The 24,036-nt window shown below is 35.7% G+C and overlaps 1 protein-coding gene across 1 annotated transcript in view; it reads left to right on the forward strand.

Moving 5' to 3' along the window:
* LOC149781815 (cytochrome P450 4F6-like) overlaps positions 1 to 24,036 on the forward strand; it is a 72,731-nt gene that overhangs the window by 20,646 nt on the left and 28,049 nt on the right. Inside the window, exons 2-4 of the mRNA XM_089935987.1 lie at positions 16,793 to 16,940; positions 21,929 to 22,110; positions 22,788 to 22,912. Of these exons, the coding sequence (XP_089792113.1) occupies positions 16,793 to 16,940; positions 21,929 to 22,110; positions 22,788 to 22,912 (455 nt within the window). The remainder of the gene's footprint in view (positions 1 to 16,792; positions 16,941 to 21,928; positions 22,111 to 22,787; positions 22,913 to 24,036) is intronic.

Below are 24,036 nucleotides of genomic sequence, written 5' to 3' on the forward strand. Positions count from 1 at the left end.
CACCCCGTCTCCTCTTTGACGGATTCCGCTCCCATCGAGTTCGAAATCAAAGGACAGCCCGAAGATTACATCGATCTGAATAGCAGTTACTTGTACTTGAAAGTCAAAGTTCTAGATAAGGATAATGGTGCAGTAGAAGACACTGAGAATATAGCTCCCATCAACAATTTCATTCATTCCTTGTTCAGCTTAGTGGACTTGTACTTGAATAACAAACTGGTCAGCAGCAGCATGGATACTTACCCTTATCGTGCCTACCTGGAAAATCTCTTGCCAAGAACACTCATCTCAATGCTTGTGTGCTATGGGAACCTGACGAAGCGGGCAAGTTTGACGCAACTGACAATGACGGCTTTGAGGAAAGATGAAAGAAAATCACAGATGGACAGAGTTTAGAACTGATGGATAGTTTGCATTTGGACATGTGGTTGCAAAAGAAATATTTGCTGAACGGCATAGATGTCCGCTTGAGACTGAATCGCAGCAGTGCCGCTTTCCATTTGTTGGCTGATACTGCTGCTGGCACTCCTAAAAGTAAAATCGAGGAGGCCAAACTCTACGTACGACGCGTGGAAGTGTTACCCAAAGTGGGAAACGACATCAGTCAGACGTTGAGCAGAACGACCGCCAAGTATCCGATCCGTCGCGTGGAAGTGAAAACCTTCACCATTCCCAAGGGACAGCGATCCATGATCGAAGATCATCTGTTTCAAGGACAGTTACCCAAACGTTTAATCCTTGGTATGGTTGAGAATTCAGCATTCAACGGAGCCTTCGCTGAAAATCCTTTCCACTTTCGACACTTTGACGTGTCCAAGATCGAAGTCAGTCGCGATGGCAAGACCTTGTGTACCAGACCTTTCGAACCTGACTTTGCCAAGAAGAATTACTTGAGATCGTACTTGTCCCTGTACGAAGCCACTGGACAGTTAGGAACCAACACCAGTCACGGCATTACGTACGAAGATTACGCAGGAGGCTATGCTTTGTGGGCTTTCGATTTCACTCCAGACCAAGGCAGCGACGAGGGACATTTCCACCCTATAAAATCAGGCCAGATTCGTGTGGAACTTCAGTTTACTAATGCTCTACCAGACACGGTGAACGTCCTCCTGTATGCAGAATTCGATAATACCATAGAAATCAACAGTTTGAGAGAAGTCATTCTAGATTACTAGAAACCATGGAAGACTGTTATCCCTCTTTACCTAGTGGAGAAACTTTGGACATGGAATGTAAGGAGACCATGGAAAAAGAAGAAGTGATCATGATGAAGTCGAGATGGCCAGAACAAGAAGCCCATTTAGTCTCCTGTTTTGCCAAACACTTGGTCGAAAAAATGACGGAATTGATCAAGAAAAATTGCTATGGATGTCAAAACGATCATCCCAGTCAAATTCAACACGATAAATGCCTGATGTTGAGTCAAGAAGAAAAATTGGACGAGTATTTGGACGAGGCTTGGAGTCTCATCTCGGACGAAGACCTGTTGCATCAGTGGTATAAAGACTTACGTGAACATTCTTGTCCACCATTAACCACTCAAGAGATCCATCGTATCGAAGCTCTCCTGAGTCAGAGTGAAGAGACGAAACGAAGAAACGGTTATTTGTCAGACATTTTCAAGCAAAAAGTCAGGATCGAATTGATGACTTATTATTACTTGTGAAGAAGAAAAAACAACACAAATCAATGGATACCTGGGAACTTTATTACCTTTTGAACCACAGTTCGTATACGGCTTCTTGGAATCCTGTCGTCTGTGCTAAAGATGAACTCCCTCATCGCAAATCTCAAGACCATCTAGCTTACGTGATCAACACGGACGACAGTCATCTCCCAGGAACCCACTGGGTAGCCGTTTACTTTCCTCAAGAAGGATGTGTGGAATATTTTGATTCGTACGGATTGCCCCCTTTGGAAGACGATATCATCGACTTTATGAGAAGAAATGCTCAAACCACCCGATTCAATAATGTGAAATTACGAGGCACAGATTCCTTGGTGTGTGGACAGTACTGTGTGTATTTTCTGCATCATCGCAGCCTGGGCTATTCTTTAGAACATTTAGTGACTCATTTTGATCCTCGTTCTTCTCCTAGAAACGATGTGAAAGTAGATCGATGTTTTTGTGACCATTATGCTTATCTTTCGTCTCAAGCTAGGAAACGTAGTGTCCATCAATGGCCTAATGATTTCCAACAATGGTAATCACAATTTCATTCACAACGTTGTCAGCCCTGTTTAAAGTAGAGTGTGAATTGAAAAAAATGTTTGTGATTTGAAAAAATTGTTTGATGTTATATTGTTGGATTATTGTTAAAAAATGTTAGAGTTGTTGTTGGTTAGTGTTAAGTGATTTTTGAATAAAAAATGTTGTGTTTTGAAAAAAATGCCTTTGTCTTTTGTTTGCCTATAAGAATGTTTGATTCATGCTCTTTCATTTCTTACTATCCCTCTCATGACACTCATTGAACGTTGCGACTCGAAATCCGTGTGGGGGATGTTTTCCTTCACGTCCGCGCTTTGACTTTAAAAACCGGGATTGTTTCCAGTCTAACCATCCATTGTCGACTACGAAGATGTGCTCCAAACTAGCTAAGCTCAACGAAGCCTACGTGAATTTGCATAGGGTCAGACACAGTCTGATACCGAAGCCAGAAGAAATAGAAAATGTGAGAATGTTAAAAGTCACTGAAGACCTGATAGAAGAGCTATTCAGAGAAGAAGTGAACAGGGAGAAAGAAGAATGGACAGAGAAGTACAGACTTCAGAGACAGCAGCAGCAGCAACAGCAACAGCAACAACAACAACAACAACAGCAACCTGAACCTGACAGAGGCTTTGTCGATTGTCGTATCGACACCAAAGAATTCTTCTTCTCTTTCCGAAGAAGCAGACCTATCGCCAGAAAGTCTATCCTCAGAGGACATCGCATTCTTAGAAACTAACAGATTGCCATAGCAAACAAAAAAAAAAAAAAAACAAAAAAAAAAAAACAGCCCTTTTCAGGGCTACCCAATACTCTAGAAAAGAAATAACTATCAATTTGCCAATGTGTGTGTGTGTGAAGGTAGAGTAGTGTGAATATAAACACTAACTCTTTTTTAATAATGTGAGTGTATGTGTTTGTGTATAAGATTGTGTGTTTGTAAGTGCTCACGTACGTTGGTGTGGATAGTAGATTAAGATGATTTTTTTGGTGTTTGAGGTGTGGGAGAGTAGATTTAGGGTTGGATTGCTTTGCGTATGTGGATAGTCTATTGAAGTGGTTAATGAAAAAATTTTTTTAGAATAGGAATGGGTAGCATAAAAAAGTGAGTGAGTGTTTATTTTAGGTCCGCGCGTTGTTTTTTTTGGTCGTGATCTAGGTAAGATCAATTTTATGTTTTTAGGGGATGTTTTCCTTCACGTCCGCGCTTTCACTATAAATTGAAACTCGCTGGGCAGTCTAGCTACCCTTGTTGATTGATCAACACCACCAGAAGAATGAACACCAGAATTGTGAAACTGCTAGAACTCCAGATGCACCTGGAATATGCCAGGCGCATACTAAATGAACTGGCCGCGGAGGCCATTGTCGAAGAAGCAAGAATGAAAGAGGAGGAGGAGGAAAGAAGAAGAAAAGAAGAGGAGGAGAGAAGAAACAAAGAAGAGGAGAGAGGAAATTTCAGAATCCCAGAGACAGAAAATTGGGATTTTGAAGCCACATATCCCGCCTCTGCACTCCCAAGAAGAAAGGTGAAAGGAGACTGGGGAAGAAGATGCGTGTGTGGCGCCAGGCCAGGAAGGTGCCATCATTAGATAGGTGCATCTGGAGTTTAAAAAAAACAACTAACAGCCCTTTTCAGGGCTACCCAATACTCTAGAAAAGAAATAACTATCAATTTGCCAATTTGTGTGTGTGTGTGTGAAGGTAGAGTAGTGTGAATATAAGCACTAACTCTTTTTTTAATAATGCGAGTGTATGTGTTTGTGTGTTAGTGATTGTGTTTGTAACCGTTCACGTAAGTTTGTGTGAATAGTAGATTATGGTTTTTTTATTGTTTCTTAGCGTATGTGGAGAGTATAGTTTAGGTTTTATTATATGAAATGAGAAAAGTGGGGGATGTTTTCCTTCACGTCCGCGCGTTGTTTGGTCATGATCTTGGTAAGATCAATTTTATGTTTTTAGGGGGATGTTTTCCTTCACGTCCGCGCTTTTCGTATAAGAACCCACAGTATTCGTCGTTCAAACCATTCTACAAAGAAGATGGCTTCGAACCAACTTGACAAAATTCAAAAATTACAAGACGTTTTAGACAATTTAGGAATGATGGAGCAGATGTTAGTGAGACTCAATGAAGACCACTATTCCTATAGTCCCCATCGTGTAAAGATGGAAATTAATAACGTAAGAAAAGTAAAGGACATAATAAGTGGTGTCATGAAAGAGATAAAGGAGGAGAAGGAGGATGAAGAGGAAAGGATAAGAATAAGAAAATGGAATGAAAAAATTGACAAAGAAGAAAATGAGAAGAGGAAGAAAGAAGAGGAGGAAGAGAAGAAGAAAGAAGAGGAGGAGAAAAACAAGAAGAAAAAGAGTGTAGGAGAGAAAATAAGAAGTTGGTGGAGAAAAAGAAGAAATTAGAAGCAGAAGAAGAAGAAGAAGAAGAAACACCAAAGGCCCTTTTCAGGGCCACCCATATTTCTCGAAAAGAGAATGACTTTCCATTGCCTACCCCTTTTTTTAAAAAAAAATTAAAAAAAAAAATCCCATGTTCAATTCCCTTGAGGCTATAGTGGCCCAAGACCTTTCCCCATATTCAATTCCCCTTGAGGCTAGAGTAGCCCAAGACTATTTCCCATGTTAAATTCCCCTTGAGGCTATAGTGGCCCACGATTTTTCTCCATGTTAAATTTCCATTGAGGCTATAGTGGCCCAGGGGGGTCTGTAATGCTAATTCCCATTGAGGCTATGGTGGCCCCCCTTACTACTTGCAATGGTATCCATAACCCGTTGCAACGATATATACACATTGTTGCAAAGATATTCAAATACCAGTTTGAAAGCATTGCGTTCAGTAGCAACGGTTTATTCTCTCTTTGCAACAGTAATATCACCGTTCCAACTGTAAAAGTAACGTCAGCATTGAGACGATAACAATCATTGTTACAGAATTGATATCACCGTTACAACATCAAAAATACAATCGGTAGTTTAATTGAATTGAAGTTAGTATACATGTCATAATTGAAACAAATCGGCTCAAGACAATTTATACAAACAACGGTGATGAAAGTGCATTACCTCGTCGACCATAACACTTTTAGAACCACTTTATTTCCCCATTTAATAAATATAGCTGCCATTTATGTATGACATATCTTTATATTCTTTCTCTCTTTCTCAGACCTCCCTCTCATCACAATGAACAGATCTTAAAATATGACAATGCTGTGCATGTTTGTAAGCTATGATTAGGTGCTGTAAAAATGCAAAAAGCAAACTCCAGACAAAAAAGTTTAAAATAAATTAGTTTTTCACAGGAATCATCAAAGATCCACTGAATATACAGCGTATATGACATGTTTCTTTTATATATTTAGTGTCACTTTAAAAATATCCATATTAAGCCTTTGTAATAAATTTAATACTAAAAATTGTTTAACCAGCGATTTAAACTTTTATCGCACGCGTAATCGTGTTTAAAACGAACGGAGAAATCGGAGATAGACGAGTTTTGATTGCTAACCGAAATTAAGTGACAATTGAAGTTTGGATGCTGCTTCTGTTACCGAACAAAAGAGCGCTTGCCAAGGCCACGTAATCCACCTTTGAATGCAGAATTAAACGTTTTAGCTAAACTTCTAATATTTAACTAACAAGCATTACAATATTTAGTTTAACGAATCTATCTTTTGATGTTTATCGTATTCCACCACTCTGTAATGATTTTACCCTTGCCCCACGGCATCAATCCGCCCCGAAAAATGTGTTAATTAAAATAATCGCTTCATTTTTCGTATGAAATCAGTCAATAATTTGACGAAATACGCAGTTTGAAGCATTAAACGCAGATGTAAATTTATAACAAAAAATATATAAAGATATTTCACGAGTGAAGTGAAAACGTATTGTCACTAATATGTAACAATATAAAATGTCTCCACTTCTCTACAAAAATGACAACAAAAAAAAAAAAAGAAGAAAAAAGGTACTATGGCAACGGTATCCAAATATCGCTGCAATGACAAGCTACCTTTGCAACGATACAATTTACTATTACAACGATGTAATTTACTATTGCAACGGTACAGTTTACCGTTGCAACGATATAATTTACGATTACCACGATACAAATTACAATTGCAACAATACAATTTACCATTGCTGCAATACAATTTACCATTTAAACAATCCATTGTACGGTTGTAACGATACAGTTTACTATTACAACGACGGAATTTACCATTGGAAAGATACAATTTACCATTGCAGCGATACAGCTTACCCTTGCAACGATACAATTTGCCCTTGCAACGATCCAGTATACCATTATAACGATACCGATTATCACTGTAAAGGTATTTTTAACATTGGCGTTGTTGCAACTTTATATAGAATCTTTTGAACGATAATCGCCCATAGTTGCAATGATATTTAAGCACTAGTGTGGCGGTATTTTGTTTATCGTTGCAATGGGTTTTTTTTATTTCTTCTCACCATTGTGATGTTACTTTTTCTTATTGCAACGATTTATATTGCCGTTGCTATGGTATTTTTGGTTTTGCAAAATTTTACCGTTGTATCGGTGTATTAATACTGTTGTAACAACACCAGTTTATAAAAGACCGTTACAACGGTAAATTTAATAATTGCCAAGTAGAACATTACAGCTGCGTCGACATACATTGAAATAATAATTGTGCACGGTATAGGCATTTTTCAAAACCTTTTTTTAAAAAATATTTCATAGCATAGAGTCATAACCATAATAACTTACAAGAACCATAATAAACATTATACCAGTCTGCTATTGACATTTTTTCTTAAAACTAACCGAACTACCATCATAAATTAATATACTCTAAACCTTGATGCGACTTTTTAAGGCAGAAACTAAAATGGGCATTGGGGTTTCTAATGGACAGTTTATGATCAATCAATGTTCGATTCGAAATGCCACTCCACACGACTAGGGAAGGCAAACGCCGCCTTAATTGTATGTACATATTTTCTATTACTATAAGAATAATACTCTAATTTGCTTTCATCTGTGTTGGTAGTTTCTATTTATGTTGGATGCGTATTCCATACGTCTGCAAATATATTTTATGAGTTTGCAATGTGTGAAACTTCAATATTGTAATGGCATGACTTCGTGCTCTAAGTAATTTATTCAGTGTTTAGGAAAGACCACAACAATTTGGATAGTTTTTGTTCATGGTAAAACAACCTCTCAATTGAATAGCTCTTTGCTATCAATATACCCCAGCTCCTGGCTCTGGTTGGTACTAACTACCTTATACCGCTAGGTATTAATCCCACATACTGCCCTTGCAAAATGCAATTGATGTAGGAGCATGTAACTTACTAATCGGTATCTTATTTATATCCTTATCAGTTTATTAGAAAAAGCATTGAAGCCTCAAATTAATAGTTTAACCAGTTTTAGGAATAAACAATGAATACGTTGAAATCTCCTACCAGTTTCTAATTTTGACCAGTCTCATTTATTAATTTTAATTACTGTACATTTAAAGAGCAAAAGAATGAATTGTAAGTTAATAAGCTCTAACATAGGAGACATGTGTTGCTAAGTACAATACCGGTAATACGTTAACATTAAGACACCTGCAATGTAACATTAAGAACCTTATAATATAACATTAAGACACCTACAGTGTAACATTACGACAATTATAATGTAACATTAAGACACTTATAATGTAATAATAAGGCACTTACCATGTAACATTAAGACACTTATAATGTAACATTAAGACACTTGCAATGTAACATTAAGACACTTGCAATGTAACATTAAGATAGGTATAATGTAACATTAAGACACTTAAAATTTAATATTAAGACACTGATAATGTTATATTAAGACACTTGCTATGTAACATTAAGACACTTATAATTTTATATTAAGACACTTGCAATGTAACGTTAAGACACTTATAATGTAATAATAAGGCACTTACCATGTAACATTAAGACACTTATAAGGTAACATTAAGACACTTGCAATGTAACATTAAGACACTTGCAATGTAACATTAAGACACTTGCAATGTAACATTAAGATACGTATAATGTAACATTAAGACACTTAAAATTTAATATTAAGACACTGATAATGTTATATTAAGACACTTGCTATTTAACATTAAGACACTTATAATGTTATATTAAGACACTTGCAATGTAACATTTAGACACTTATAATGTAACATGAAGACACTTACAATGTAAAATAAAGACACAATGAACGTTAAGACACTTATAATGTAACATTAAGACACTTAAAATGTAATATAAAGACACTTGAAATGTAGCATTAAGACACCATGTAACAATATTTACAATGTAACATTAAGACACGATATAACAATATGATACTTATAATGTAACGTGAGGACACTTAGAATGTAATATAAAACAAGGCTGCATGTAAGCTGTTACCAGTTATAAAATTGTGTAAGAATATAATTAGTATATAGTAATAAAATAAAATATATGTCATATAATAATGTCTTATTATGACAACATATGGTACTGTGAAACCAGATTGACAACACGGAAATATGCAATTTGCTGATTCTAGTAACTTAGTACTGATCTATGGATCTTATATAAATCCATAGTAACCTGAAGACGGTAGGCATGCCATGTGTTGCTAAAAACGTAACATCTGATAAATAATTACAATACTCAATTGCAAATGACATTATGTCAGATGGTTCATTTTATTAATAGTAATTGTTTTAATGAATTCTTTTCTATCGATGATGAAATTATCTTTTTTTCTTCTTCTCACAAACCTTTTAATAGTTCCATCATATCTGCATCTCGGGATTTTTTAATATGTTGAAGTGTCTAACGTTTAAATAAACAAACATATCACGAATGGTTTATAAGGGGAATCTAAAATCGAAAATATACCCCCCCCCATAACTTTAACTTTCTCTCTCTCTCTCTCTCTCTCTCTCACGCGTACGTCTTGAGTCATGTTGATATATATCTACATACAGAGTATATTATCAAGAAAAGTTTCTAATAATATAAACGATCACCTTGTAAACTGAATTATTTCAACAATTAGGTTGGAAAATCATTATTGATTTTTAAAAACAAATGTGCATGTGACAAAATCTGCCTTTTCTAAACTACATTTTAATGAGCAATTTGTATCCTCCGTATAAGCAAGACATGCGACGGTCAGTAATGTTAACACCGATGTGATTCATAAAAATACTCGATCGATCGATCGATCGATCGAGATAGGTAATGAAACAACATGAATTGAGATGACAATTTTTCTCTTATTATTGTGTTTTTCTTTAAACACCAGAAAACAATCCCTCTGAACAAAATAAAATAAAATATACAATCAATTCCAATAAGTCCGAATACCACTAACGTGATTATCACTTACATCTGTGCTTATGTGAACCCAAAATTCCCGTGGAGAAGGAAAGATGGAAATCTTTATCCCTTTTACATATATTACCATAGTGACAGTTCATGCAATAAATAAATTGGTGAATTTCCGGCCAAGATGTAAGACATGTCTTTTACTCTTGTATCTCTAAAGAATTATTCCAATCGTGTGAGGTTGTTAAATAGCTCCCGAGCGCCAAATAACGTGTTATGATGAATGAATGAATGACTAAATAGATAAATAAATAATGAATATGTTTACGTTATAAATAGTGTGTAAGTCATTTTACTAATAAAGGTAGATTGAGATATTCAGAGTAATAAATAAGTTACTTTTTTTCTCCGGAAAGTCAACCAGAGTTTGCGGGTAGAATCGGGAATCCAGGAACATTTCTTTCAGGCTCCGAATCTGAAATATGTCTGTTCCGGGGGAGGGGGTGGTGCTTAGTTAACAGTTCTAACAAATGCAACAGAGACATCTTTTGTCATAACTGGTCAAAACTGTAATCTTTCTAAACTTCTAGGTCAATCGTGCGGATCATACTTCGAATGTATATCGATCATTCACAATATCCTTGTTTCTTTCCGATACAAATGATTAACTTCGAATTTCTGAAAGAGACTAAGAAGGAATCGTAGTTATTCTTCCCATATTGGTACTTGTTTGCCGGAGGAAAATCCGGCAAGATTAGGATTGCCTTAAGTCACCTTTTTCCCGAACATGTCATCCTCTTTTCGTACCTTGAATCTCGATATAAATGCATATACACACACTCTCCTGATAGCCCTATATTTTGAAAGTTAAAATCCGGCAAGATTAGCATTGCCTCAAGTCACCTTTTTCCCGAACATGTCATCCTCTTTTCGTACCTTGAATCTCGATATAAATGCATATACACACACTCTCCTGATAGCCCTGTATTTTGAAAGTTCAAATTTGGTAACCCTAGACCATATGTGCTAAGAACAGAGTCTTATAAGATGATAGATCATGAAAATAACACTTCACTTCACTTCAACAATCAACTACACATTTTTAAATTTTATTTTAATCCTGCAACTTTGTGATGAAAAAAAGAAGATATCATTCGGTTTCAATTGTCTCCAATTATTGCTGTTATTGACGACACCATTGGGCACATCCTATTGATTACACCATTGGGCACATCGTAGTCTCGTTACGGATTTGTTGTTGTTGTTGTCTCTAGTATATAACGGAAAAGGCAGAAGACGTGATTACGACTCTTTGGTCTTACAATAAGTAAAGGAAAAGAGTGAGAAGCAACACGCTTTGTAAAATTCAACAAATGATTTATTTCCCTTGAATACAGTTAAAACTGTAATAAAAAGGAACTTAATGCTATTGCTATTTAAATCCCAAATAATCATAGACACGAATCCTAATAATTAAAATCCTGAATATAATTTAGCAGAAATCCAAATTAGATCCAACGCTGAAGGTGTTGATGTATCTGTGTTGACCTTTCTAGTGGTGTCTTACGAACAGTCTTGTGTTGAATCACTGCAATGTAATTCCAGGTTTGAATTCATTATAAATCCCAGTGGATGTCTCTGTCTAAGAATAGGATTTTTTATGAACACTCCGTATTTCCATAGAAAAATCACTTGAATTAAATAATCTGAGCAAATACAATTCCAGCCCATATGGATTTTTGGAAACAAACACTAATACGATTGATTCTGCTCGATCTTAAAGCAAGAATTAATTATTCTTTCAGTAACAAAATTGTATAGTCTTCCACTTGATATCAGATCACAATGGACATATTTACTACTAAATCAACAATTCAGGTCAGGAAGACAGTGAACTTTACTTTCGGACAAGGTCAAGTCAAACATACAATGACCAATGGTATGTATTGAAATAAAAATATTTAAAACAAAACTAGCAAACAATACAAATTAAAAATACAAAACAACGTTCCGAGTGTGATGACACATAATCTGTTCGTTGTGACGTTTTGAAGTAACCGTGGCGTAACAATAACAATGGGTTTGAGGGCAGTTCAAAATGGACGTTATTTGCATCCAAGGCTTTTGGTATCTTGCGGTGGAAAAGGTCTACAATGTTCGGAATGGTATGCCAATAACTGATTCTCGGTCTACCCTGGCTATTCTCGAAACAGAGACTGACCCAGAGACCCAGAATGTGTATCATTCGAACGTATGCCGATATAAGACATTAGGACATTTTTGGTTATTTACGACACAAGCATTGACCAAGAAGTTGAGAATGCATCGAACTATTTATTTTTCATAAGGAACTTCTCGGTCATTGGTCCGAATAAATTGTGTTTTTTTGTGAGGACAAATTTCGTGCCCAAAATATCTATGATCTTTCTTCAAATTACGGACATGCATCTGAGGCATATTTGTGTCTCGCAGAAACAGCCGAGGTAAACTAAATGTACCGTAAGGTCCAGTTATCAGAACGTATGGCACTGATTTACTATTCAAACTTTCATTCCATCCCACTTCAACTTCCATCCTTTGTGGTACATTGTGGTCGCCAGGCTTTTACATTTTACCTATATGGTAATTAATTTTAAAAAAATTACATGCTTATTTCTAATTGGAATCGTATCATCAGTCGGTGAGGCACAGCCTTGTGTAACTGGAGTTTGAGACACACACAAAGCTTGGTAAGCTTAACGTCAGTAAGACCCTGGATGACCCTGGGTGACTCTAATGTATATACTCCCCCTTCTTTATGTTCAGTTGATGTTCAGTTGCTGTTGGACCTTGTTTTTTCAATAGGTTTGGCTGCAAATAATATAAATAGTGCAGATAATGACTTGGGCTTGTCCCTACACGTTCACAAAACATGATGACAGAAGTGAAGTTTGGTTACGAGTTAGTGGATTATCAGCACTACTTGGATATAATCGAACTGAAAATTATTCTCACAATAGGAACGTTCAAGCTCAGATTTAATTTAACAGTTTCCAGCAATGCCAACACTCCAAGTTCCAAGTCCAGAAGAAGAAAAAAAAATTCTGGCCCAAAGTTATGGTCGATGTAGATTTAGAGATTTGAGTGGTTTGGATTGCTTCTAGATTGAACGAAATGGAAGAAGAAACGAAAGTAAACACCATAATTTATACTTTATGGTTAGGTGTTTGTTTATAGCCCGAGGGACTGCAAGACAGACCGAGGGACAGCAAGACTGAGGAGACAGATAATTGACTCAGAAATGATACTGCAAGGTGCGCATGTTTATAGTTCGGCATCAGGGAAGAAATAATAACATACTCCATGATTGTTGCAGCAGGCCACTTTTAGTGACTTCAGTATAGATTATATATAGAAATAAACATAATACAAATGCATATCAAGGTTACTGCTATAATGGCATAGTTTCTATATGGACACACTATACATTCTTTAGCCTTACTTTACATACATAATGAAGCTCCAGTGCTTGAAATTCTGGGCGTGATTATACGCAGCCGAAACAGGGACTGGCTCAATCAACATTCCGTCTTATAATAAGCTATCTGCTGTGATAAAAATAACCAGTTCATACATGTACAGATAATGGTCGGAATAGTTTATTTTACATGTGTAGCACAATGAGAAATAATACGTTTTGATTTCATCAAGCATTATCTTAATATTAACTACTTTAAACTCAAATCGAGATTAATAAAAGCTTGCATCTATACCGGTAAAAACTAAATCTATTTTTGCTATGTCGATAAATACATAAATTAATTGCAGGCGATCACTCCTGCAAATATTCAGTAGAGCTAAATATTTCATATATGCTTTCCTTGACACGGGACGATGCGTGGATATGCATCAATAATGTTATGAGATTGTGATTCAAAATGGCGTAATTCAGAATTGGCTTTTACTGGGAAGATGTACTTGCATGCTTTCCAATATAATTTGTAACTTTAAATGCGAGGTTTTTCTTTATTTGTATTAACACAGGCAGAAGCTTAATCGGTAACACAACCTTGCTTTTAAACACAATATTGCTGGTTTGCGGGCAAGTACTGGAGAAGAAAATAATTGGGGAGACATGTCCGTCAGAGTTGGTGAAATATGAAAACGAAACTGAATATAATTATGGAAGGTTGATGTCAATTTCAGATATGTGGCGAGCTTATCTCTGAGACGCATGTGACTTCCAGTGACCTCTGAGCTTCCTAGTATGTCGTTTGGCATGCCTTGGTGTCATATGGGGTTATATTGGAATCGTAACTGATACACCTTATCTTGACCGTTAGAAACTTCAAATGGAACAGCCTACAGTTCGGACGTAGATATCTCCTATTATATGCTAGAATTATCGTAATATATAGATAATCCAGAAAAATTCTAGGATTGGCACTGATAATATTTTCAGAGAATTTATAGAGATCTCAAATATTGTCATAGTTTTTTTCCAACCACTTGAATATAAAAGATGTGGAAAAACTTAAATCACTGTTTTGTTTAAATGCATCATACAGAGCTGTCAAAGAAAGTTATAAAAGTTAAAAAGCATTGGACGCAAGAAATGTAAAGGTGTATGGATAGGTAGATATGAAATGTGCAGCAGAACATGCCATTATGACTCCTTTATTTTACATTTTCTCGTATATCATGTTGGCACAGTTGCTCGAGCATGCTCAAATGTGGTATTGCAATCAAATCACGTAATGAATTTTGAAGTCCATGTGGATCTGTTCGTGAATATTATCGCTCGAGTCGTCAGATATTAAGCTGAAACTGTTATTGCACAAATACACGTGACCTGTGCACAAACACTCCAAAAGAGACAGATAAATAAATGAAATAATAGCTAGGATTAAGTGATTGCAGTTTCTGATCTTGGTAAAGTACAAATATGAAAACAAGGTATTGATGGATTTTTCAGTTAAATAAAGTTTACCTTTATTCAAGCGTGCCCCCTGTGCATCAGTAAAACAGATTGCACAGCAGCGTGCTATACAAATACCATGCCGTATGCGAAAATCGGATATAAATGTACTTGAGTTATAGAGACCCATAGTTGCAATGGATACAATTGTCCCAACGGATGCTAATGCAACAGTGGTTGCTAATGCATCAAAATTACAACAACTGAAACAAGTTGCATGTGAGCATCATATGCGAATACCAAGAGGTGCAAAAAGTTGACAGACTTGCATTATTGGTGTGTTTGAGGATGCACAAACCGTTCTTCCTTCCTCGTATTACATACGCTATTGCTACTGAGGCTGATGAATATGTTGATGAGAAAGTCATCGTATCACACATGTCGCCCCTGAAAACGAACAACAATTAAAAGTATTTGATTTTAAGTTTCCAAAGTGCAGTAGTGAATTACATCATTACGTGTAAATTACCTCACTTATACAAACCAAGCAAAGACTCCAAAACAATGCACATTAACACACACTGATATCATTTTGATGTTTTTGAAAAGAAAGTCACGTTGGTAACACGCATAATCCACACGATTTTGAGGTGTCTCGCCAGACTGTGGATGGTTGTTAGAATCAAGTCTTATATCAAGCCGTGACTCGTGCACGAAATAACTGTGACCAGGAATATGTTTTACACTAGGATATCTGCTCCATGGTGTTTCTTGTGAATTTGATAATGTGGCAGCGTGATCTTCGCCGGTGATTTCTTTTTTACGGCTTTTCTGATTGACACTAAAGGTCTAATAAACGTGAATTTGCTTGTTCCACATTGAACACAAGTACCCTTGATTACGGCTCCACCATTACTGGTCCAAAAGTAGAGTTGGATTTGCAGTTCGAGTTTTCATGGGACAACGCACACAAAATGAACACATGAATGATTTATACAACAGTTTTAATTATTCAGTGGCATCATGAGAAAGGAAAGTCACATTTGCTTTGAGAAACAATTTCTGTCATTGATTTCTCTGCATTAAGCAGTGACTGAATCATAGCTGTGATAGAACCAGTTCCGTGTTTCCAAACTCAGTTTGTGTGCTAATATTTGGTCCTGCTGCATTAGGATAAACACAATCGTCGTTGAATATGACTTTAAGATGTTTGACATGGAACCGGTAGTACGTGATTGAGCCGTCAGCTAATGATCAACCGTATAATGATGTTCTCCTGGAATTAAAGAAACCGTTGAGTGACAAAGTGTTATTGTCCACCGTTGATTTCTTTTCCACACTCGACGAAGCACCTACCATTGACGAACTTGACGCCAGTGAAAATAATCTTGTCAGGTACTAAGAAGTGTTGTTTGAAAATCAAATTAATAACGTGAGCATATTTCCACGAGGTCAGTACATAAAGCACTTGTGCCTAAATTGATTCGTGGCAACTGTAATATGTTGATGATATCTCGTGTTATTGACGCGCATGGACTTGCAAATATTCATTATACTTAGTGTGCCGCTGATCACTCGTGGGATGTAAATTTCGTGAAATGCTTTCGCGGAACACTGCTTCTCACCTATGTATTGACCTAAAAGCCCTGTCCAGTTTGTAAAATATATAAATATGCGAAGGATATTAACAAAGCAACAAGAGCAACTGCAGAGACTACTTGTATTACACGCTTGCCACAGTCGACTGAGGAAGTCAAAGAAGAAGTCAGAGGCTCAGAGAGGCAAATGGCAGGGTACCAGACGTGCCACTCGATCACAAGGCGTAGATGCCAATACCGGTTGAATACTTTAAAGAAGAAATGCGTCAAGCGGTTGATGATTTTCATTTGTTTATATTTTTTATTATCCTTGATGGATACTCGTATTAATCAGTTTGAAGAAAGAGAATTAATTCTACGACAGGTGCACTTGCCCACGCGACTTTGAAGATAGTCATCTAAACTTTGCTACAACGTTTTATTATCCATTTATTTTAATTTTATTTCATCAGCTTCTTAATGTATTGTCTTCATACTTGAGGTAATTAGTTATGAAGGTAACATGATTAAGTATTTCCTAACCTCATTGATGTATTAATTTCCAACTTTTGACTAATCATTATGAAGTTAAGACAATTCCTTCTATGACGCGCATGACCATCGTCCCTTGACCTTTGAGTCAATGTCAGTTGTAGAAAATTGTTTCAACTGACAACTGTTTCATGTATAACGTTCTGTTTTGAGTATTTGATGTGACCTTCAACTATTCAGTTTCCAAAGCCTGGACAGGAGCTGCTAAATCGACTCCAAGAACTTGGACGACATTATCGTAGATACTACGTGCTATGGTTTGGACCTTTTCAGCCCAGGATCTTCGTATGCCATCCCACGACCGTGAAACAAGTTTTGAAGACATCAGGTAAGTTTAAGACCAAGTCATTTTTGGAAATATTTCTTTCTCCTCTCTGTCTTTCCTTTTCTTCTTTTCATTGAGGAAGATAATAGCCTCCTATCGTCATCATCCATGAAATATTGTACTATCTTTTTGTCTGTTGTTTTTTGTTCTTTATTGTTAAATGGAATAATCCTCTGCAGCTCTCATGTCTTCATTGTTTAATTGTCTCTTTCGCGTCCATCATGTCATAGTTTGTTTTATATGCTCGTCATTCCTTTTTGTCTCGCCAGCTTTAGTATAGACACGGAGATCATTTATTCCTCGGACGGCATCGGCGGCATTAGTAATGGCTAACTGTTTCCCCCGCCCCCAATTTTGTCCCCCATTTATTTTCAGAACTTTTCTTATATGATCATAAGTAATAGTATTTGCAAGTGGACTATTTAGTCAATAAGCAGTCCTTTTTATATTATGAATTAAATCCCAAATTGTCTTAAAAGTTTTATCACAAATCCAAAAGTATAGAGTGTTCCGAATAAATTCCAGTGGTGTTACGACTGAATGGCAGTAACCGTGACTGTGCTAATGTGACAACAGTCTTGGTGTATCACACTGACATAATCTAGATATCCCCGAATGAATCCACAATAATTCCAGACTAGTGATTTAGTCCAAAAGCCAATGTGCACTCTTTATATTTCCAATGAATAAATATATGAAATAAACGAATTCTCCCAAATTAAAATTGAACACAACTAAAATACTGATTACACTAATCAGATGTTAAAATAGTAATATATAATTATGATGTAAATAACCTTAGATATAGAGTGTCACCTGACTTATAACAATGGAAATTTGCATCAAATTTAAATTTGCATCAAATTCATAAACAAGATCATGTTCGTTTACTTAAACCTTAGTAAACTATTTGGCGAAGATCAGATAGACCATATTTTTTCCATAGCAATAACAATTTGTCCTGAGCTCAAATCTAAGTAAACATATTTTAATAAAATGATGTTAGTCAGGTAGGTCCAAACTAACACCCTCAATTATGTACCAACCTCAATCACATAATAGAAATTAAACATACATAACACCTGTCATAAAGAAAAATAAATATTTATCCAATAAAACACATCAGATACTTTAATAAACAAGCTATATTTGGTACATGTCTTATATATGACGCACAATATGCATGACGGAAAAAATATAAAACTTCTATACACTTGGAAGTTCCTTTGCAATTAGGTTATCTTTTCCCTTGATGTGCCTCATGTTAATGTTGTATTCCAACATCATCAAACTCGACCTCAGCAATTTATAATTTTGTTTCTTTGTGTTGTTAATAAGAATAAGGGGGTAGTGATCACCGAATATAATAGGAGCAGAGATTGAACTAATACACACTTCAAATTGTTTGGAAAGTCACTATTAAAGCTTCTGGTAATTCAGAGGTGGCCATGACCTTACATTCTACGGGTTTAACTTGACCGTGTCCTACAATATGTCCGATAATATAGCATTGCAAAATGCACTTTTACTTAAAATGTCAAATTTGCATAACCGAGCCTATCAAATAACTTTCGAATGGACTCCAGGTGATCTTTCCATGTGATCTTTCCATGTGTCGTTGTAGATGATGAAGTTATTGATATAAGCATCACAATTATGTTATCATGTTCATTAAATACTGGAATGTTAAGGTCAATATTTTGTCATACCAAACGGCATCACTTTATGTTGATAAGTCCATGTGGAATCGATAGGTAAAAGTTCTTCTGCTCTTTCCGTGAGAAAAATTGTTCCTGAATATTTTCAAAAGGTCAAAACTTGATGACATATTTTGCATTTCCAATGTTAATCTGTTTTGGTAATACTGTTTTCTTCTCTATACTTATGTACAGGAATACATGGCGAACTCCATTTACTTTTACTTGGTTCAATAAAATACTTTTCCCGCAAATATTGATTGCTTTCTTCAAACGTTCTTACTTGAGAGGATATTGATCATGTACAGATGCTATTTCACAGGTGTAGAATCTACAATGCCAGCGTAAGAGATGTTTTAGTTCACTCTTTTCTTGTGACTGTAGATATGAAAGTTTCTGATCCAGATTGTTCAATATTTCTGAATTCTAAACATTGGTTAAAGAAAGCCACTAAAGTCCGATAGAATGGCATTCTTGAAATCCTCAGTGTGCGGGACAGCTATAACTAAATTGATTGAATGGATACTAGGGCCATCAACATACTTCTTTAACATATTAATACGTCAAGTTGTTTCTGTTTCGTCATCCTAGGAGTATTAGCGATGCAGTTTAAGCCACTTACTTTCTTTTCAATTGAAAATTTAGCCTAAAGAGGATTTTGATGTATGGGCAATATAACCAGAAAACTCTTTTATATTTCTGTCACAACTTAATTTCATTTTTGGCTGAGTACATTGAAGATTAGTTGTTGCCACTTCCCAAGCCTTTGACAACTTATATTTGAAACCAGAGACGCAGTCAAGAAGATTATTTTCTCTCTCTTCGGTTGAAAGAAGTTTCCCTTTTAATAACTTCAATACACCTCAGAAAGTATGTGTGAAAATTAGCTCAAAAGGACAAAACCTACCAAAGTTTTTAACTGATTCCCTAACAACAACCAATGAACACCCTCATTCCAAACGTTTCCTGTATCAAAGCAATATGACCCCATCATATTTTGTTTCAAACTCCCTTTACCTTCAGGGTGATAGGCAGAAGATATAATTGCTGGATGCCTAATTATTACATGACTTGTTGGGAAATTCCAGAGATAACATTTGACACTTGATTTCACTGGAATTTTTTCCAAAGTCCAAAAAGTGACAAACTTTATCAAAGCTTTCACTATTGTTGTAGTTGTAATCTTTCTCAAGGGTGTTGCCTCTGGAATTCTTCCTGATGCACACATTATGTACAACAAGTACTGGTTGCAGTTTACCTTTATTATGATAAGTGGTTCTTCAAATGGAGGTATAGGTTGCATATGAGTCTTAGGTTTCTTCTGCTTGTGTTTTCTGCTCTTTGACACGATGGACAAGATGTACATTATTTGGAAACATCACTTTTATTTTTTGGCCAATTTAGTTGCTTCACTGACCGGTCGTACGTCAGGTAGTCTACAGTTCCTACTAAGGACCCCAGTTATTTGTGTCAATACAGATTCCATAATAGCCCCTTGAAGCAAACTTGAGATTTTATTATCTTGTTCCTGTTTGACGATAGGTGATTGTCTTTTGTCACCCTGATTAGAATTTAGCAAACGAATATTTAACAGAGGATCACCGTGATCAATACCTCCTGACTGATCAATACAAGACATACAGGTGACCTCTTGAAATGAATGACTAATGAATATGTCAGCTAAAGGAATAATTCCTGATTTTCTAGGGCTCTTTTGCATTTCGCCTTTAACTGTACAAGCTGGGTAAATATCAGGGATTTCATTATCAATAGGATCAACATTCTGGCCCAAAGAAGACTTGTTATTTTCAAGTAGATTATCCACGACCTTGTCTCCAGATAGGTCATTGCCTAATGATAATGAATACCCTTGATGGGTTAACAATGCTCTGTTCCTACTGTCATGGGTCCTGAGACTAAGTTTGATGACAAATTTACACAGTGGAGAGGAATAACAAAGCTATACTCTACTCCCTGAATAAGAACACTTTCACTAGAAAAAGACCTTGTAGATAAAGGCAAAATACATGATAATAAACAAATCTTAGTATCTCCTGTGACCCGTAATATTGTAATAGGATAGGCTTGGCATAATGACAATAAAGTGATATAGAACCGTTGGACATGGTTGATAATTCTCCCTATAGAATCAGACTAGTGTTTGTTTGACCCAACCATTCCAATACATGATCATGACCTTACTTTACTTTCTTTATTCTGTTGATTAAGTTTCAATCTTTAAAATCAGAAACATGAGCTCTTTCTTCTTACAATAAGCGCATATAGAAGGAGATAAGGATTTCTGATAAGTCTTATGAGAAATTTGATTTCTAGAAGTTGTGACCGATTGAGATTTTGAAATACTGATGTGAGGTTGAGACGTTATTTTAATAAAATAACTGCTGAGAGGAAGATTTATAGAAAAGAAAACTTTGCAGGTCAAGGAATAATTTTTAGCAGTATGAGCAGCATTTTCTAACGTTTCAACCTTGAACTCATCAAGGTAGCTTTGACAACTGTTGACATACTATTTGAACTCTTCAACTAACATGATATGTTTGAGATTATCTTAATCTTGGTCAACCTTCTTGACTAAGAACCACTTGTTAAATATTTATTCTTTTCTCCTTGCAAATTCGGTATGGATCTGTCCAGCTTTTCTTCTACAGTTTTGATATACCCCAGGTACCAACTCCTAACCGTTCATAATACATTTCTTAATTGCATTATAATTAGCATTCTGATCAAAACATTTTCTTTTTACCAAATACTAGATCATAATGGTTTTTATTTCCTATTTTACAAAGATGTTTTCTTCTTCTTTAAAATAGAAGAATGTCTGGCAAGATTCAGCAGCTTTAACCCTTTCCTGGATAGGATTTGACTTTAGATAACATAGTGAAATATTGCTGGTTTTAAGAAACATTTCTCAAATATGTGAAATTAAAATACTTGGGACTATGAAAATTCTGAAGCAAAGTGAATTAAATTTCAAAACAAAGTGACTATTTATTTATGAATTTATGCATGAACGTGTCTGTCTGTCTGTCTGTCTGTATGCATGCATGCATGGATGCATGTATGTATGTATGTATGTATGTATGTATATATGTTCCATTCTGTCCGTCTATTTTTTAGGCTTTATTTTATTATATTATTATAGCATGAAGTTGATTAGTTTGGTTAGTTGATAGTATAAAATATTATTGCTGAAAGTATTGTATTGACAGTGCATGTTATCATAATTAAGTCATTATATACCAATACTAATAAGAAAATCCTCTAACTCTTCAGAGCCAAAGCCAACTGGATATGGCGGTGCATACAGACATGCTATACCTTGGTTAGGACGTGGTTTGCTGATAGCAGAAGGTGCCCGCTGGGCTCGGGCAAGACGTTTGCTCACTCCCGCATTCCATTTCGACATATTGAAACCATATGTGGCCATTTCTAATGATGCAACAAATATTTTAATCGTAAATAGATTTTTGTCTTGCATGTAAATGTCAACAAATAGATTATGCACTTTTGATGTAATCATTACAATGAATGTGCTTGTCTCTGGAGACCAAAGTTTGATTGCACTATGCTCAAGGTTGGTAAATAAATTTATATTGTGATAGACTCAGAGTTAGGTTCTGTATTAATTGTTATCTACATATATTAATGAGTTAATCTTGCATACAAGCTTCATCCTTGTTTCTAACTTGATATGATCTAGAATTATGAATTATGTCTTTCAGCTTTTAAAATGTTTTTTTAAAAAAAGAAAAAAAACCAGGTAAACTTCATACAACGTCAAAATTGGAAGGTATTTTACATAAGTTTGCATTCTTACAATACACAAGCCTGCTTATTGAAATGGTAAATTTGGAATGCCATGTAAGTGATGTAAGGTCCACCTTGGCCTCTTGTTAATGGTGATGTAATCAGTATTCTCTGTTTACTTATGAAGTTCGTTATTTCCCTATTTTGATGGTAGTGAGACCCATTATTTATCATCATGACCAACACAATACCTGGCATGTTAAGGCCTCATTTTTACAGAGATGGCCACGGTTGTGTATTTGATGAACTAAATTATGAAAGTAATCTATGTTTTGTGTATTTGTTATATGTTCTCTCACCAATGGCAAACACTTTTTTCTTGCAGGAAAAGCTGAAACCTTTTGTAAACACACAAAAATATTTTGAAGTGTTCGATGCAATAAGTCTCTGTACCCTTGATATCATTTTAAGATGTGCATTCTCCCACCACACAAATTGCCAGACGGGCCTGTAAGTATCCTGCATGACTGGTATGTTTTATGTTTTATTGCATGGTAAAAATGTCATGTTTGAATTCTTCAATAGGCAAAGGTCGTTCAACATATTCTATGCATCAAGAACCTCCACCAAACTTAACTATTTTTAACAACGTATTGAAAATCCCTTAGCCAACGTACTGTATGGTAATGCCTTAAAAATCTAAATGACACACACACATATGCAAGTCAATTTGGTAATGTTTTGATCCTAAGATTTGTCAGACATTATCGAAGCATTCATTAAGGCCAGTCTTTGATTGGGTGATTTCCTCTAAGCCAAAACATTTATATGCATCTCATTTCAAGTTTCACTTATTATAAAACTTTCTGTTACTTGACTTTTGTGCATGCTTCCAACAATTTATTTTGAGGCTTTTAATAGGGTACTAAGTTATTTTGCATACTTCGGAAATTGATTCTGTCAAGTTTCCCCAGTTTGTACTGGTTCATTCCATTGCAACATTTCCAAAGTGAAAGCATTTAAGTGTTCATATTGAATATGTCCATCGTGCCAACTACTAGGACATGTCTCTCACACTATACGGTGTTTACTACAGTTTATATTACTTTATACACTTGTTTAAAAATCAAGTCCAACTTAAAACAACTTATACTCTGATCTGCCATTGCATAATACATCAGCAGATCAGGGCCATGTTGTTTGTTCTACTGATTACTCCTAGCAAACCGTAGAGGCCGGAGCATTATGCAATGGCAGATATGGGTCTGTGGAGTTTGCAGTTGGATTCAATATATAAGCGAGTAAATATGGTCCATTGTGGCCTCCTTTTACTGTTTGAAATTTGGTATTAAAGGTAATGGATCTTAAGTAAAAGCGTGTCATTATCCTCCAGATAGGTGACTTTGATCTATATTGTATTTTTCAATGTCTTTAGTAAGACATTTTTGTTAATTTCCTATCTCATTACTTTATCTTATAATCATTAAACGAGTTAGGGATGCTTTCAATGAATCTCTAGGCATCAGTCCGTCTTTGGGAGATGATGGTGTAGCTTCCAGTTGGGTGTCCTATCTGCACCTTTGCGAGTGGCTGAAGAGTCCGACCCTAGAGTGATAATCTCTGTTGCACTTGCT

This window comes from Sinohyriopsis cumingii, chromosome 15, assembly GCF_028554795.1.
Source record: "Sinohyriopsis cumingii isolate HCF-2022 chromosome 15, ASM2855479v2, whole genome shotgun sequence".
In the NCBI taxonomy this organism is placed as follows: domain Eukaryota; kingdom Metazoa; phylum Mollusca; class Bivalvia; order Unionida; family Unionidae; genus Sinohyriopsis; species Sinohyriopsis cumingii.